At 35.0% G+C, this 15143-nt stretch overlaps 1 protein-coding gene across 1 annotated transcript in view; it reads right to left on the bottom strand.

The window, feature by feature from the left end:
- DNAJC13 (DnaJ heat shock protein family (Hsp40) member C13) overlaps window positions 1-15143 on the bottom strand; it is a 108992-nt gene that overhangs the window by 83542 nt on the left and 10307 nt on the right. The window contains exon 2 of the mRNA XM_006214570.4: window positions 9854-9934. Within this exon, the coding sequence (XP_006214632.1) occupies window positions 9854-9921 (68 nt within the window). The 5' untranslated portion in view covers window positions 9922-9934. The remainder of the gene's footprint in view (window positions 1-9853; window positions 9935-15143) is intronic.

Raw genomic sequence — 15143 nt, 5'->3', positions numbered from 1 at the left:
TAAGTGGATGAGGATTTACACCAACAGTTAAAAAGTCTCAAAACCTCAGAGGCTTAATCAATTAATGGGAACAAAGGAAAACAAATAAAATTTTGCTAAATCAATATCTGCCTTAGAAGACTGCACAATGAAATCAAATTTATGAGAGAAATGTGAATTCACAAATTCTAACTTTCAGAATCACCTTGAGAGTCAAACACGCCCATTTTTATAATCCTGAAATAAAATTACAGAATTTGTTTATTTTACTCTAGAAGCAAAAGCATAAGAATTAAATGCCTGCAATGTCCCAAATGTCAACTGATGTTGCACATTCAAAAAATCTTATTAGAGGATCTCAGTTAAGAAAATATCCCTTTCAATTCTACACTTACCTCCTCCACACAACTAAGCCCTCTCTTAATATTTTTCTCATGTATCTTTTTCATCCTGATTAGTGCTGTGCAAGAGGACTTTCCGAAATGATGGAAACTTTCTATACCTACACTATCCAATAAGGTAGCTACTGAGCACTTGAAATGTGGCTAATGAGCAACTGAATTTTAAATTTTATTTAAAAAGTCACACATGGTTAGTGGCTAGCTACCCTTATTAGAGAAAGCATATCCTAGATTCTGCAGCAAAAGGTCCCTGCAGTGAGGTGCCAACAAGGCCCAAAATACTGTCATGACTGGTAAACTTGGAGCTATCTTGCAGATACTGAGCTCTAAAGCCTCCCTCGGAAGAGAGTTATAAGAAAATTCTTAGGAGAATTCCATTCCACTTCCCTCTTTCCCTTCCCTTCTTCGAAGCGTTCCCCATGCTGCTCTCCTCTGCAATGCTGCTGTGCTTCCCTTTAAGGTTAGGGCAAATACTTGTAGGTCATTTAAAAACCTTCCCAAGCAGCCCTAAACCTTCAAAGATTACCTAAAAAGCCCCCTTGGATATAAGATTTAGAGAGTAAAATCTAAATGAGCTTACATGTGTGGTATGTTAGTCATACTTGCAATTTTAGATTCTTTTCCCTTAAATTTTACTTTTACTGAGTCGCTAGTGTCCTAAGTCGGAAAGAATAGACAAAGATTTCAGAAATTCAAGGAGGTACTTGTCTTCTTATCTTTGAAACTCTAATTCCTAGCATAGTACTCAGCACTGCATACAGCAGGTGCTCAGTAAATGTTTATCAAATAGCTAAAAACAGACCAATCTATCCAATAACAAGTCAACATGCATTCAAATCTGACCTAGCTTACTCTCGCTTTTAAAAGAAACTATAAATCAGACAGCAATTAATACCACATCAGTTTTTTTTCTTTATTACCACTCTAACACCAGGAAAAGACTAAGTTTACATCTTCATGAAGAAAATACTCACATTTTATTCACTATCTACAAAGAAATTGCCATTTTTAAATTACTATAATTTAATTTGCAATTCTATGAGATAAATTTGTTGGCTAATTCTTAAAAATTATCATACTAAAAAACAAATGCTTATTGCAAAAATACAGCTACATAAAATCAAACTACAAAAGGAATAAAGACTTAAGTAGACAAAATGAAAAATTTATGACAGATGACCCCATATATACGATATGAAGAAATGTGGAAACAAACACCCTTCCCCCCAGCTGAGAAATGAATATTCATTATCGACTATATTTACTGCACTTGTTTCCTTTTCTTCAGAAACTAAAGTTACATACATCGTTAAATGCCTATAGGGAGTAGGCGTTTCTTCCACTTCTTAAGTTTTCATTATTCACAGATTTATTCTAATGTGATAGCCTATTAAGAAATGACTTACATTACCCATTAACTTGAGGTCACTTAGAATCAGGAAACTAAAGTTACTCAAATAAATTAGAAAGTGTTTGAGGCAACTAACTGCCTTATCTACGGGGCATTTTGCTCTCACAGCAACCAGTGATTAAGAATTGGGCAAGAACAAGAAAAAGACATTGTCCTAATAATGATCGTGCTGATGAAGATACGAAAGACCGTCTGAGAGTGCAGCAAGGCTACTGAAGCAAAAGCTGAGGATCTATTTCAGTTTTGGAGAGGTGATGTTCAGACTTTTGAACAGACTAAATCTGCATTAACTTACATGAAAACAAACACACTCTTGTATTATTTTAATTCCTGAAAATAAAAATGTTATGCCATTCTTAAACTTTCTCATCCTTATGGATATTGCTTTCTTCTTTGAAACAACTTTTTATAATATGATTTTTTTCATCTGGCAACTTTTTTTTCATGGAAGAAAAAACTAACATGTTAGATCAGAAACTGCATATTAAGTATTGCTATGGATTGACCTAATATTAAAGAAGCATTTAAGAGTGTGCTGTGTTCCATGATATGGCAGTGAATGAAGAGTCCCTTAAGGACTCAGTTTCCTCTGGAAAGGCATTTTATTTGCTATTTAGTTAACTAATTCACACATCTGAAAAAAACTTCAAAGTACTAAGAGTTAACATACTTGTCAGTCATTGTTTGAAAGTTTATTTCAGACTTGAATACTCTTAACTAGCTTGTATCAAGTAGGCATGTACAATAGTATCAATAGAAAGAGACAGTACAAAGCCACTGGCCACCATCAAAGTGTCATACATACTCTTCCGCACAGAAATGCGTATTCTTCAGTTCTCTCAAAATAGAGAAAATTCAATGTTACTTTCTTTTTGTAAAGTACACAAAAAGCTTGCATTTATTATAAAATAATGGTTCTCAAATTTATTGTGATCAAAAACCTCTGTGCATTACTTTTAAGATTAAGATCCTCAGTCCTTTCAAGTGAATAGTCTACGCAACAGGCCTCAAATAAGCCAAATCAGAGTTGGAAGACAGCTTTCAATCTATCCTGTCTAGTCCTCGTAACATACTGCTTGAGCCCTTACGGTACCCTGGGTACAGGTGGCTACTTTAAATTGTTCACTGCTGGTACAAAGGAACAAACTACTCTTCCCTAAAAGTAATTCTACTCATTTCCCAGTACTGCAGATATTGGCCACTGTGCCTTAGTTCTAAGTCAAACATACACTTCCCCACAAACTTCTCCCTCTGGTCCAAATTCTGTCTTTCAGCTTCACACAAAGCATATCTAATTTGTCTGCCTATCAGACTTTCAATCTGAATTCTCTCCTGGGTTGAACACCTGGTTCCTTCAACCTTTTAAAAATAAGATTTGGCCACCAATTTCTAGAAGCCTTTAGGATTCTCACAGAATCAAGGGTTTTTCCTTTTATTATTAAAAGCTTGAGAATCTAAACTAAATTTTAGTCCACCAAATAATGTAATCAGGGATAACTGAAGTATAAGGCTTCTCAAAGAGTTAAGAGATTAACAGTAAGCATTGCTGAAGAAGGCACTACAGTTTGGTGGTTAAGCCCTTAAACCCACTAGTTCTGGACTCACACTGCCTGGGTTCAAATACTGTCTGAACTATTCACTGTGTATGCATCCTCTGATAACTTGCTTAACTGCTCTAAGCTTCGGTTTCCTCATTTGAAACGTGGATATATACGCATACTTACCTCATAATGTGAGAATTAGATAATTCATGTAAAGTGCTTATCACTTACTGTTTATAATTAATAAATGTTATTCTTATTGCTATTATTCTGCTGAGAAAATCTCCCACTTCTCTGAGAGGAAATAAAGGGCATCTCATGAAATGTATTTTAAGGATTTAAATCCCATGACGCAGGGTCCATATTTTTTCCAGTTCAGATGGGGCTTTCTTTTCAAGACTTTTTTTTTTTTTTAAGAGCACTTTTAGGTTCCCAGTAATATTAAGCAGAAGGTACAGACATCTCATATATACTCCCTGTCCTCACCTATGCACAACCTCCCCCATTAACAACATCCTCCACCAGAGGGATACATCTGTTACAACTGTGGAACCTACACTGACCTTCACTATCCAACAAAGCCCACAGTTTACATTAGAGTTCATTCTTGGTGTCCTACTTTCTATGGGTTTGGACAAATGTAAGGACATGTATCCATCATTACAGTATCACAGAGTAGGTTTCACTGTCCTAAAAATCCACTGTGCTCTGCCTATTTACCCCTCCCTCCCCATTAAATCTTGAAAGCCACTGATCTTTTTACTGTCTCCAAAGTTCTGCCTTTTCCACAATGTCATATTAGCTGTCATAGAGCATATAGCCTTTCAGACTGGCTTCCTTCACTCAGAAATATGCATTTAAGTTTCCTTCATATCTTTTCATGACCTGATGGTTCAATTCTTTTTAGCACTCAATAATATTCATTGTCTGCGTGCATGTACTAGTTTATTTATTCATTCACCTACTGAAGGACATCTTGGATGCTTTCAAGTTTTGGTAATTATGAATAAACGTGCTATAAACACCTGTGTACAGGTTTCTGGGTGGACATGTTTTCAACTCCTTTGGATAAATACTAAGGAGTGTGACTGCTGGATCACATAGTAAGTGGATGCTCGGTGTTGTAAGAAACCACCAAACTGTCTTTCAAAGTGGCTGTACCATTTTGCATTTCCACTAGCAATGAATGATAGTTCCTGTTGCTTCACATCCTTGTCAGCATTTGGACATGCCAGTGTTCTGGATTTGGCTATTCCAATAGATGTGTAGAGGTATCTTTACATTTATATTTCCTTGATGGCATTCCCTGATGGCAAGTATCTTGTCACGTAATTATCTGCCATCTGTGTATCTTCTTTGGTGAGATCTCTGTTAAAGTCTTTGGCTCATTTTTTAATCGAGCTGTTTTCTTAGTGCTGAGTTTTAAGGGTTCTTTCTATAACAGTTCTTTTATAAAATATGTCTTTTGCAAATATTTTCTCCCAGCATGTCTTTACAATCTCTTGGAAGTGTCTTTCACAAGCAGAAGTTTTCAACTTTAATGAAGTCCAGCTTATCGATTCCTTTTGTCATGGATCATGCCGTTGGTATTATATCTAAAAAGTCATCACCAAATCCAAGGCCATCTAGATTTTCTCCCATGTTACTTTCTAGGAGTTTTATACTTTTCCATTTCACATTTAGGTCTGTGATCCACTTGGAGTTAATTTTGTGAAGGATTTAGAGTCTGTGCCTAGATTCATTTCTTTGCATATGGATGTCTAAGTTTTCAAGTTGTCATCTGTCAAAAAGACTATCTTTGCTCCTGGAACTAGCTTTTAATAGAGCATTGTGTGTAAAATGTAAAATTCCTATAAGTAGATGTGATCCCATTTGCCCTTCTGGGTGAAAGATATTCAAATTCCAGATTGCTTATAATAAGCACAAAGAGACATACAAAGACAACACAAAGAGAATTCAGGATGGACGTATCTGAGGTTTAGAGGCTGGAAGGGTCAAGAGCTAAAATCCACAAAGCAGGAGAAAAAAATCGTCAGGATTCCTAGAATTATCAAAGACTGGTGAGGTGTGTAAATGCCTGGCAGCTGAAGAGTCTCTCTTCTCTTGCAAGATTCTATCCTCACAACATAAAAAAGGTATCAGAAATTCACCAGCTTCCCTTTCCCTCAACTCTTCTCTCAATTTCCTGTATCTTAGTCATTGCACAGGCAGTCTATAAATGTAGTGGGCATCTGCCAATGAATTTCAAAGAATGATCGCCATATATCCCAATATACTGAAGTTAAAATTCTATTCGAGGGGGAGGGTATAGCTCAAGTGGTAGAGCACGTGCTTAGCATGCAGGAGGTCCGGATTCAATTCCCAGTACCTCCTCTAAAACTAAATAAACCTAATCACCTCCCATGCTACCAAAATAAAATAAATACAACAATAAATAAATAAAATATTTTAAAAAATCCTATGCAGATACTAAAATGCTACCCTTAAATTCAGAGCATTTGCTACGACTAACATATGCAAATATTAAAAGGGTCCACAGGTAGATTTTACCTGTAATTTCCATCCAGAAAAAATAAGTACCTGTATTTTTAACATTACTGTGAAGTTTTTCATAGTGAATCTGCACTTCTGCTTTAACTGAAATGTATGCATCTTCCTTCCTAACAGAAATGACTTGCCAGGCCAAAAAGGAAACTTTGCTCTTTCATGAAAGAACAGTGCTTCTGACCACTGAAATCTATTCACCCTTCCTGCTCCTTCCAGAACAAAGATACAACTTAACTGTGTACTTTACAAGTGGGAAAATGACAAGCATAGCAGAAAGGCTACTTTGCTGGCCAAGGAGTTTATACTGATGGTGGACAGATTTGAATTACTAAAAAAATATGAGTAGTGGCTGCAAAGTGAAACATGAAAATTATCACAAAGGTAAAATGAAATGGGTCACACGACTATCCCTAAGTTAAATATCTGGAGAGGTTATCTTTAGTTTAGGCACATTAAAAGAAATACTGCCACTATTAGTAATGTTTTTCTGAAATATTGGGGTTTGGTTAATCACTTGTATATAGTATGAGGTCTCTTAAAACTGAAGCCCTAAAGCCCCCAAATCACATGCAGAATTGGTTGTATACATGTATGTTTCTAGAGAGAGGGTTCAAATAACAACTCTGAAACAACAGGAAAATTTTTGTTGGTCATTTTTTTTTTCATTAAGACTGATGAGAAATACTTTAAACTTAGAATTGACCACATAAAATAGGTAATACAATAAAAGTTTCAGTGCCACATAATAATATATATAACTTAATGAAATAATCATCACTATCTGGGAAATGGAGGACCTTTCCAGAAGAAATTAAAAGCTTCAAGGCATGTACACTGAAACAACAAACACTGTTGAAAGAAGTTTCAAAAGATCTAAATGGAAAGATGACCCATGTTCATGGATCAGAAGACTTAATATTGTTAAGGTGGCAATACTCCCCTAATTGATTTACAGATTCAGTACAATCCCAATCAAAATCTCAGCTGCCTTTTTGGTAAAACTGAGTACTGACTCTAAAATCCAGACAGAAATAAATGCAAGAGACCCAGAATTGCGAACATAATTTGAAAATTAAAAAAAAAAAAGTTGTAACCTAAAACTTTCTAATTTCAAAACTTAGTTCAAAGCTACAGTAATTAAGACAATACGGTCCTGGCATAAGGACAGGCACACAGATCAATGAAATACAATTGAGAGTTCAGGAATCAACCTTTACATTTGTGATCAATTGAAGGTTGTCAAAGCAATTCAATGGGGAAAGAACAGACTTTTCAACAAATGGTGTGGGCAAACTTGATATCCACATGCAAAAGAATAAAGCTGGATCCCTACCTCCCACTATACACAAAAATTAATCAAAATTATAAAACTCTTAGAAGAAAACACAGGAATAAATCTTGACTAGGTAATGGCTTCTTAGTTATGACACCAAAATGACAAAAGAAAAAAAGATAAACTGGATTCCACCAAAATTAAAAAATTGGTGCTTCAAAGTATATCATCAAGAAAGTGAACAGACAACCCACAGAACAGGAGAAAATATTTGCAAATTATATCTCGATATGGAACTTACATTCAGAATACATGAAGAACTCTTACAACTCAACAACAGGAGGATAAGTAACCCAATTAAAATGATTTAAATAGACATTTCATGAAATATATACAAATGGCCAACAAGCACATGAAAAGATACTCAACATCTTAGTCATTAGAGAAATGCAAATAAAAACTGCAATGAGATACCACTTTGTACCCACAAGGCTGGTTAAAATAAAAGGACAGACAATAACAAGTTTTGGTAAGGATGTGGATAAATTGGAATCCTGATACACCTATGGTAGAATTATAAAATTCTGTAGCCACTCTGGAAAACAGTTTGGCTGTTCCTCAGAAAGTTACACACACACAGAATTATCACGTAACTCTGTATAACATCAATTCTACTCCTAGGTATATACCCAAAAGAATTGGAAATATAGATTCACCCATAACCTTGTATGTGAACATTTATAGCAGCACTATTTATAAATAGTACAGAAGTGCAAACAATACAAATGTCCAACAACTGATGAATAAACAAAACGTGGCACAGCCATACAGCAGACGTGGCAATAAACAGAAAGGAAGTACTGACACATGTATAAAGTGGATCAACCTTGAAAACACGTTAACTGAAAGAAGACAGTCAACAAAAGATCGCATAATGGATGAGTCTGTTTATGTGAGATGTCCTAAATAAGCAAATACTCAAGACAAAAAGTAGATTAATGGCTGCCAGATGCAGGGGAGGAGGTGGTGGGGAGTAATTGCTAATATTTTTAGAGAGAGAATATTTTTACTTTAGGGGGTGATAAAAGTAGTCTAAAAGTGATTACTGGCGATGGTTCACAACTCCACAAATACACTAAGACCACTGAATTGTACAGCTAAAAAGAGTGAGTTTTATGTAAATTTTATCTTAGTAAGGTTGTTATTATAAACAAAAAACTTTCAAGGTATAGGTCTATAAATAGGAATGATGAAGGTAAGGAATTATGCTGAGCACAGAAATAATTCTGTTCCAAATAATCACAAGAAAGGAATTAAAAAAAAAAAAAGAGGCTTGTCTTAAGTCACAGTCACTATTAAGAACATTACAATATTCTTCCAGATGATCACAATTACTGACAAGCTCACAAAGCATTAAGTATTACAATAAGTTTGTTCTTAAGAATTTTCTAAAGAATTACAGTCTGTTCTTTAGAATTACAACAGTATGCTGTAATTGCATTAAAAACAGAAGATGTATTAAGATCAGAGCAATTTAACACTTGGGGGAAAAATAAGAAAAATTTAAATATACAGTTTTTAAAAGGCTGATTCAAAGAAATAGAGATTCATATATACTACAACAGGATATGCCTATTTTCTAACTTTGCTCAATGAAATTAACTGACAAAAAAAATTTCAAGACAAGTATTCCACAGGGATAACAATTAAGTAATTCATCCGACAAGGCTACTAAAAGGAAACAAAATTAAACACTCAAATCTTTCAAAACCGTAATCAGTTTGCTAATGCAAAACAGAAACACTACAGGATTCAAATGTTGCACCATTGTACGAAGTTATGACACTATTACCCAAGAAATGGAAAGTTAAGAAGGAGAACTAAAGTTACTTGCTTTGGGCACATGTCATGTTTTACCTGTCTGAGGCCTAACTTGGAATAACGTAGTCACCCACTTGTCAAAGTGTGGCACGCTCCTTTTACTACTGCTCAAAAGGACCACAGACAAAACCTTTTTGTAATGGTCAAGAGATGCCAATTCATCGAACACTCAATGTTTTTAAGGCATAATTTTAAAACCTCACACATTCCATATCAATTCTTTTAATCCTTATATCAATCTGAGGGGTAGGAATTACTACCCCTTTTACAAAAAGAAAGAGAAACACTTACACCATGGTCTGACCAGGCAAGTTACTGTAAAATGTCGTCACCCTCACTCAAGGAAAAGATCAAACCTAATTTTTAAATTTCATTACAGGCCTAAAAAAAGGCTACAAAGTGCACTATTGGTATATTTTCTCTCATAGTCAAATGGATATAAAATGCACTGATCACACACAGGCTCATCTCTAGGCAATAAAGCTGTGGAGTTAAACTCTGTGACCAATGCATAACCTCGTCATTAACTGACAGCATCCAAGAGCGGGGATAAATGGTTTATTTTCCTTTTAATTGTTATTTTTCATTCTTATCAAATTCCTTTCCAAGACACACAGAAAACCAGAAATATCAGAAGAAAAAAAGAACAATAATTTATTCTAAATGTTACATTTGCATTTAAAATATGCACATACGCTTTTCAGAAGAGAAGGGCTGAATGGCATTACTGAGTTGTGTGGTACTACTCAAGATACAGAAAAAGTAATGTTTAAAATAATTTACAGAGGCGTAGAAAAGTAAAACCAACAGAAGTACTTACTTTCCCCTCCATGAATGTTTTGTTGTGTAGAAACATGCCAAATCCTTATTTTCCCTAATTATGTTCATTTTGTGCTGACACCTGAAAGATAAAAATATGGATGAAGTCCGTACAGTGTCACCCTTAGAGTTTTTCCTGAATCGCCCATACCGTACTTTCACAGCCTGCCATATGGTACCAATTTTAAGACACCACTTCTACAAGACCATGAGGTTTTAAAGAACAGGGATGGTTTGCTCACCTCTTTATCACAACCTTTTACACACTGATTGTCACAGCTCTCTTCCACTACACTGGATTTCTTGAGGACAAGAACTACCTTCCATCAATATCCCGAGTACAGAGAATCTAATTTAAAATGTTAAAGTTAATAAATCTTTTAAATCTCATACTGCCAAACAATGTGTTAGCACACGATGGGCGCCTAAAAATGTTTGCCAAGTGTCTAAAAGGCTTTTGGCGAGCTGCTAAGTGCCAGCCATCCTGCTGCCACTGTCACTTTAAAGGGAACCCGTGTCAATAAGGTTTAATTTAAACAAAATTCTCATTTTAAAGGTTATTCAAGTCCACAGTAAAAAATAATAAATGCTCATAAAGTAACTCATCTTCCATCCTAGCATCCAAAGATAATCACTCTAGCTTCCCCTTCTGTAGCTAGAAAAAGTAATTTTCAACAAAAGATCATCATTTATATTGCTTAATCTGTCTTAACAGAATAGTAACCTTTTCCCATGGAATTAAATATTCTTTGAGAAAATGATTTCTAAGTCATATGGTATTCCATTGAATGAATATACTAGAACAATGCTACTAAAAGTAGTTTCAGACATCAAAATGAGTCACATGCAGAGAGACCATGTTATGTGCAATACTCAAGATTAGTTTGTTGACTATAACCCAGAAGTGCTTAAATCCAGAATCCATTTATTTCATGAAAAAAATGTAATTTAGCTAACTTTATACAATAAACTGCTTCAACTGGCTATTAATGAAAGACTGGTAACAAATTTTAAAAATACTGCCTCATTTGCTTCATACTGAATAAAAGTTAAAAATGAATATGGTCATCTATTTCTTCTTTTGTGGCTTGGCTATTGCTTCCTAAAGCTTAATAATTAGAAAAGCACTCTAAGAAATATTGTAAGATACATAACAAAATGTCAATAATGCAAACTGAATGGCTGGAATTATGGTTCACTTAAGCTTTCCTTACATCTTTACTGGTCTAATTTTTTTTTAATCAGCAAATATTCTTTCTATAATTAGAAAACTATTTTCATTCAAAAACATTTTTATAACGGCTTTTTGAGACAATTTACAAACCATAAAATTTACTCTTTTAAAGTATACAATTCGAAGGTTTTTAGTTACATTTACAGAGTTCTACACCACCTCTATTTTTAGAAAAATTTTATCAGCCCCCAAAAAAAACCCCACTAGCAGCCACTCCCTAATTCCCTTCAATCCCTGCACCTGGCATCCACTAATCTACTTTCCGTCACTGTGGATTTGCCTATTTTGGAGTCGCATATAAATGGAATCATACGACATGCCGTCTTTGTGACTGGCTTCTTTCACTTAGCGTAACATTTTCAAAGTTCACCCATGTTGTGGTACGGATCAGTTCCCTTCTATTGTATAGATAAAACACGTTTTATTTATCCATTCATTAGCTGATGGACATTTGTGTTGTTTCTATTTTTTGGCTATTACCAATAATGCTGCTATGAACAATCATTTTGTGTGAACATGCTTTCATTTCTCTTGGGTATATACCTGAGAAGCAAAAACATTTTTAAAGTTACTTCTATTTTGAGATTACTTTCTTCATTCCTCCTACTTGTATTTAGTGAGGGCCTCTGTACCCTACACAGAACACTCTCCCTACATATCCATATGGCTCACACCTTCACCTCCTTCAAATCTGTGTCCAAATGTCACCTTTACGATGAGGCCTCCTATAACTATCTTGTTTTAAGTTGTTACCAGCCTCCTCATTCCTACACTCTCTATTCCCCCTAACTCCTGTTCATCTTCCTCCATGGCATCCTTCATAGTCTAATCTGTAACTTATTATATTTATTATTCATCTAATCCTACTAGAATATCCAGAGAGGTATTTTTATCTGTTAAGTTCATTCATATACTTGTATCCCCAAAATCACAAAATCACCAACTGCCCCTGACACAGAACAGGTGTTCAGTAAGTATTTGAGTAAATGAATGAAATCCAGTAATTTCATGGGAAATTCTGATGGTCACTTCCAACTTGATGTTCTAAAAGGTACTCCCAAACAAGGTTTTGTCAAATCTGGAAAAATACCAATTCATGCTCTGAGGAATAATAAGAGAATCAAAAGTAACAGCATGTTTAGAGAAGGTTTTATTGTTACCAGAGAGGAAATTTCTCTTAAGAGTCAACTGACATCTTCCCACCAGTATGAATGGAGACAGCTAAATATAGTCCTGTCAGTTGGAGTGTTATTTGTATTTTTCTGGATTGCATATCTGGGATGACACAGGCAACCAACCAAGACTTATTAAACCAACAAACATTATCCCTGCCTTCTGAGTCATTTGTAGTAAATGATATTGCTGAAAAGAAACTTAGGTCAGCTCTCTGAGAATATGTCGAAAAAGTGAAACATTTTAAGCCTACAGATGATACTTTCCCCTTACATACTATAACTAAAGATTGGAACAATGTGGGGGAAACGACAAAAATGGTGAATGGCTGAAATGGAATTTCATATCAACCATATGAAGTTAGAATGGAGTCTGGATTCCAAGTTCATAATTTAACATATCGGAACGACTGACTCTATACCAAAGGCCTATCTAGGGAAAACTGACCAGAAGGAAAATGCGTTTGAGTGAAGACAGGCTGATATTAAGGGACTTTAAAAGTAAAACGAAAGTGCGAGAAAAATAATAAAAGATTTCAAAATAACAACCACAAAGAGCACGACCCAGAAGGAGTAAAGAATATCCCTACTAAATTCATGGAAGGAGTAGGGGGGAATCATCTCACAATAACGAAGCAAGTTTTAAGAATTAAAGAAAACCCCAAAACCTAAAGAATGACCTCACAGTATCACTGCTACGGAGGAATAAATGTAACTCAAACAGATCTTTTAGGAGGGAAATTGAAACAAGTTTATATAAGAAAGCTTACCTACCGCTTTTTGGGGATGATAAAAGCACTAGACTCCAGAGAGTTCCTAGGCTAGGACAGATATAGAAGAAAGGGAGAGAAGATATAGCACATTAATATAAATCAAACTACTAGATGACATACAAATGGCCAACAGGTATATGGAAAGATGTCACTACCAGGGAAATGCAACTCAAAACCAAAAGGTATCACTTCACACGTGTTGGGATGGCTCTTATCAAAGAAACAAAAGACAACAAGTTTTGGTGAGCATGTAGAGAAACTGGAACCCTTGTACACTGCTGATGGGAATGTCAAATGGTGCATACACTATGAAAAACAGCGTGGAAGTTCTTCAAAAAAATTAAAAAATAGAACTACCAGCAATCCAGCAATCAAACTTCTGAGTATTTATGCAAAATAACGGAAATTAAGAGCTCAAAGAGATAGTACTCTCATATTCACTGCAGCAGTATTCATAATAGCCAAGATGTAGAAACAACCTAAATGTCCATCAACAAATGAATGAATAAAGAAAATGCAGTATACACATACAATGGAATATTATTCAGCCTTCAAAATGATCAAAGTCTTTGCAGAATTTGACAATATGGATGAACCTTAAGGACATCACGCTAAGTGAAATAAGTCAATCATAAAAGGACAAGCCATGCATGATTCCACTTACATAAATTATCCTAAATAGTTCAATTCAAAGAAGCAGAGAGTAGAATGGTGGTTGCCAGGGGCTGAGGTGAGGGGAAAAAGGAGGGTTGCTAATTAACAGGTATAAAGTTTCAGTTATGCAAGATGTTACTCATCTTCTAGAGTTCTAGAGATCTGCCGTACAGCACTGTGTCTATAATTAATAATGTATTGTTCACTTAAAAATCTATTAAGAGGGTAGATCTCACGTTAAATGTTTTTACCACAATAAAATACAATTTTAAGAATTTAAAAAGTAGACTATGTCCTGTCAGAAAAAATACTATATTCCTGATGCAGATTATACTGCTAACAGAAAAATACAATGTAGGATTAAAGGATTCTCTGGATATCAGTAGAAGTTCCTATGGCCCAAATCAGCACACCTGATAATTATCTCTCATACTTTAGGAAGCAGTAAGTGATGCTTGTATTTTACATTCAACCCTAAATAACAACAACCCAAAAAAGGCTAGTAAAATGGAAGTGCTCTTTGTGGGGGGAAAAAAATCACTCCTCTATCTGAAAAGTTCACCTTCAGCCATGCTATATTTAGGCAAGGGTATGCTGGAGAGAGACGGTGGGGAGGAAACACTCATCTAAGTAGCCAAGTCAACCCCTCAGAAACGATGGGATAATTCAATGCTATTAGTGCCGCACAACCTCAAAATGGAAATTAGGATAATGCTTTTCCATTTTGAACCTTCAGAAAAAATTATCCTAAAATTGGGGAAGAAAGGTGACCCTAATTAAAAAATTATGGCATGTCCTGAAATTATGCAACAACCAGCTTTTACTGAGTAATCACATGTTAATGATGACACTTGGCATTCAGCAAGCATATCTCTATCTCACTTTGTCCCCATAACACCACCATGATACAGGTATGATGATCCCCATTTTATTGACAAGAAATTTAAGTATTAGAGAAATTTAATCACTTCTCCAAGGTCATAACAATTGGTAAATGACTGGGCCAGGCTTTTGAACTTAGCCTGCTTAACTCACACTATGTACTTCAGCTAACCTGTAATACCTCCCCTCAAATTTGGAAAATAAAAATGAAATTCATTCTGACCATGTAATTACAGACATCACTGGCAGCACATTCCTAGATTAATTAAGAACTAGTTCCGATTATTATCTTTATCTGGAAGTACGATTAAGCATACATTGTAAACAACTCTGAAACACAGAATTTCAAGTAGTGAAACAAATTGCTATGTTCAACACAGAACAAAATAAAAAAAGGAAGCCTTCAAGGCTGAAATACTCTACCATGTAAAAAATTAACTTTTTAAATAAGCTTAAAAATCTTTTTTCAAACAAAGTATTCAAAACAAACATATGACAACAGAAATTTGCTACTAATATATGATTTCAGGACAGTCTTTAAAGAGAGTTCAACAACAGAAAAACACTATTTTTTAA

Source organism: Vicugna pacos, chromosome 1 (assembly GCF_048564905.1).
Source record: "Vicugna pacos chromosome 1, VicPac4, whole genome shotgun sequence".
Taxonomy (NCBI): domain Eukaryota; kingdom Metazoa; phylum Chordata; class Mammalia; order Artiodactyla; family Camelidae; genus Vicugna; species Vicugna pacos.
Note: the sequence above shows the minus strand (reverse complement) of the source record. Positions and strands in the feature narration are given on the sequence as shown.